Below are 3,812 nucleotides of genomic sequence, written 5' to 3' on the forward strand. Positions count from 1 at the left end.
AAGGCAGACGCACTACCAACTAAGCTAACAAGGCTGGCATTAAAAAGTTTATTATTCCTCAAAGGAATAAGTTTGTAAGAAATAAAACACTGATGATAGCGTAACAGCCGAAATGGATCCATGTGTCGTTAAATTAAAATATACGTAAAACATAAAGCCAAGTGTTCTTACTTACCCAAAAACCATTTTTAGTCTATTATTCCTATTTAACATTTCTGATGCTGTCTGTTTCAGGTTTGATTCGGTGTATTGCTGTGTCGTCCAGTGGTTCTTGGATAGCTATCGGTCAAGCCTCTGGTGTTCTCACTCTACTGGATTTAAGAACAGGTATGTATTCAACATATTGTTTCATAACAAATTTTCATCAGTAAATGGTGTCTTCAAATTACATTGATCCCAAGGGCAGGGACAACCTAGGCCCTTGACAAATGGAGTGTGCCTAAAGGCATGTGATGTGTCCCAAATTCCAATCCACTCGATCCCATGAAAAACTCAAATCATACATAGTTATTGGTGAATATCTGCCTCGATAACGTAGTTGTTAAGCGTCTCGTTTGATAAGTAAAGGATTCAGGTTCGAACCCTAACCGAGGCGTAGGATTCCATGGTATTTTGATAATTTCACTATAACACACCAGCCTAGTTAGGTTGCAAGGTAGTGCGTCTACCTTGTAAGCGCTAGGTCGTGGGTTCGATTTCCGCCTGGGGCGGATTTTATCCTGAACGGATAATGTTCGTTCTCGGAACGACTGGCTTTCTTCCGTCCTGTCTTCCTTCTCTCTTCGCTTTCGGGACGATAAGACCTTATCAGCTACAGTTCTCTTTATCAAACCTCTTAGCGGACAATAAATGGCCTTAGTCTTAGTAGCGGGAGCTGAAAACAAAACCAACACAGGAAAACGTCAGAATGAAGCTCTCTAGAAGTATGTTGACATGAACCAAATGACATAGCGGTCTTGAATTCTTGATTCGTGCCATGTTCAGTGTTGGTTCGGTATTTGATGATTAACTTATGTCTCCACAATACTGCAAAGCAGGGGTGGAAGATTTTAACACCTAGGTCTACAGTGTCATTTTGAAAGGTACTTTATATAAGGTGTGTTCTCGCAGGTACAAGTTTAGCGTCGTGGAAGGGTCATGAAGGGGAGATCCTTCAGTTGGTAACCGCTGACGATGGCACTCTAATATCTTCCTCTCTCGATCAGACCATATCTGCGTGGCATACTAATGATGGCAGTCTAAAGTGCAATATACAAGGCCCTACGGAACCTGTGCACTAGGTGTATTTTCCTTTTGGGAAATTGACCACTGCTCCAATGTAAGTGACTGAGATTGTGGTGAGCTTGGACAAGGTGAGACAGGATATTGTTTCTACAGTTTGGCATGGGAGCGGCAACTTAAAAACAAGGATGGTTTACCAACCTTGCCTTGCCCAACCCGGTACATAACCACAACCTGAAGCTGAGTTTCCAGTGGTCAGTTTCCCAAAAGCAAAATACACCTACATATGCTTTAAGCACCAAATGAAGTAAGAGACTTCATGAGACTGTAAACCCCGGAGTACATTTGGCATGCAAACATCCAGTAATCACCCAACTAGACTTCAAGAGGAAGGTATTGGAAGGAAGGTACACCCATGTGCCCCCCCCCCCTTCTCTGGAATACCAAAAATTCATAATTTAGCCCTAAACTCCCAGTAGAAAACAGGGTCTCCACTCCAAATTTTTAAAAATCACTAGATTCAAGAAAAAGAAATCACTAGATTTTTAAATTGTCCCAAATGGTAGTTTATTCGTGGTTTTTGAGGGTAGAAGTCTCATATAATATTTTTTATAGTGAAAAATCCTCTATAGACACAGTTGGTTGGTTCAGCTTGCTTGACATGAAAAAGGTCCTGGGTTAGATTCCCATCACCAAAAAAAGGGACTTCTATTTCAATTGCTAATAGGTACTTATGTAGACAGGTTACAGATGCAAAATTTCTGGTTACTTAAACTTAAAAGTCTAATGACCTTGACAGTTAATATTCAGTGACAAACTTTCTTTAAGGTTTTACTGGCAGGATTCTCATTTGGTGAGCTTTTCTATCCAACTGGATGAGAGAGCTAATAAATTGAGAATCCTACCATTAAACCCTATCAAACAAAACTATGCCAGTTACAGTTCCCTCTAACAAACCTCTAGCTAGGAAGAAGAGAGAGAAAAAAAATAGGACTATTATTCCATACAATCCAAAAGGTAAAATGTACTTTCACAAAGTTACATAGGTAGTAAAAAAAAAAAGATGTTTGAAGGGCATTGTAACTGCTAAGGTCTTATCATCCCGAAATCGAAGAGAGAGGAAAGACAGAATAGGAGAAAGCTAACCGTTTCTTCAATCAAGTTTTTAAAACCCTGGCAAAATTAGCAAAATATAAGCCGGGAAATCTTACCTTCTGTCCCGGGAACCAGAGCGGGATCTACGCACAGGAGAGCGGGAGTCAGATCTGGAGCGTGGAGTACGAGACCTGCGTCTGGGAGAACGAGATCGTCTGTCATGGGGAAAACAAAACACACAACACCATTAGGTACAAAGCAACAGTAAATAGAACCATATGAGACATTTGACTCTGAGGGAGAAAGTTATATAAAACTTTGAGTAGAATGCCAGTCCTACCATCCTTACACCTGAGCAAAAAAAAAAAATGTATTTAGTAGTACAAGGCAGCTGATGTACACACTTCAAATGTGTAGACTTGGCTTGTAGAGCTAGAAGCAGAAGTCCAACCTTATTATTATTATCATCATTATTTATTATTTTGTCAGGAGCACTAGACAAAAGTGTATAATTCGGCTGTCTAGCTGTCTAGTACTGCTTTGATAATTTTCACTTTTGAGCTCCTGGTACTAAATTGTATAAGATCTAACCACTTGGGGGTGAAAAGGGGTTTTTGTATTCAACACAAATCAAAAACAATATCAAAACATGAGCAAGGCAAAACCATTAGATGACAAAATGATATTGTATTACTGTCAATACCCAGGGCCACACTCTGATTAAATTTCATCAATTTCCTAATCCATCTGTTTTAAACAATTTGGTAATTTGAGATTAAATTCAATTCAAAAAATAATCTGTCCAATGTTTGTATTGAAATGAACTTATTTATCTGTTTGATCCAACAGGAAGTGTGGCCCTTGTGCTTGATAAAAGGGGTATAGACATTTTTAATGGCTTGATGAAATGTTTAGATTTTCCAATCAAAAAGACCTGATCTGAGGGTTATCCCTCACATGCTCTAAGATTTTCCACATTAACAATATGAGGGCAGAATGTAATAAAATATGGGGAGGTTAATTTAAATGGTCATTTTCATTCCCAGAGACAAGCAAAACATATGCCAACATAAATCTAGGTATATGTAATAGCAAAATGTAAAATCATTTAATAACTCTGAATAAGTATTGGATGCAATGAATTATATTGACAGAAATCTGGGACTAAAATAACCTTACAATCAGTGGTATTTGGTCGGTTTCTGACGTTAGGTCAAGTTAAAATCTCTTGCTGAGGAACCATTCTATGTTTTTTTATGTCTCTACACAGGGCTTTTTTTGCAACTCTGGTGTAACTATATTTAAAAACAATCGACCTTTTGTAAATTCAAAATGCACATTAAGGAAAGGCAAAACTAAAAGAAACACAGGGGAAGATGACTTGAATATGTTTTACAAGTATTGAATTGGGGCGTGGTCAGGTTTTGAATCCAATATGCACCCAATGGGACCAGGGTCCTTACTGGAATGCTGAATTCTTCACGTAAAGGTAGTGC

At 38.5% G+C, this 3,812-nt stretch overlaps 1 protein-coding gene across 1 annotated transcript; it reads left to right on the forward strand.

Moving 5' to 3' along the window:
- Nucleotides 1-234: 234 nt before the first annotated feature.
- Nucleotides 235-1,280, forward strand: LOC113470105 (WD repeat-containing protein 81-like; the record flags this gene model as incomplete). Its single annotated transcript, XM_026828293.1, has 2 exons — nucleotides 235-327; nucleotides 1,111-1,280. Coding segments are annotated over 2 exons (263 nt in total), but the record flags the coding sequence as incomplete, so codon positions are not given.
- Nucleotides 1,281-3,812: the final 2,532 nt, after the last annotated feature.

This window comes from Diaphorina citri, unplaced genomic scaffold (assembly GCF_000475195.1).
Source record: "Diaphorina citri unplaced genomic scaffold, Diaci psyllid genome assembly version 1.1 scaffold1398, whole genome shotgun sequence".
In the NCBI taxonomy this organism is placed as follows: Eukaryota; Metazoa; Arthropoda; class Insecta; order Hemiptera; family Psyllidae; genus Diaphorina; species Diaphorina citri.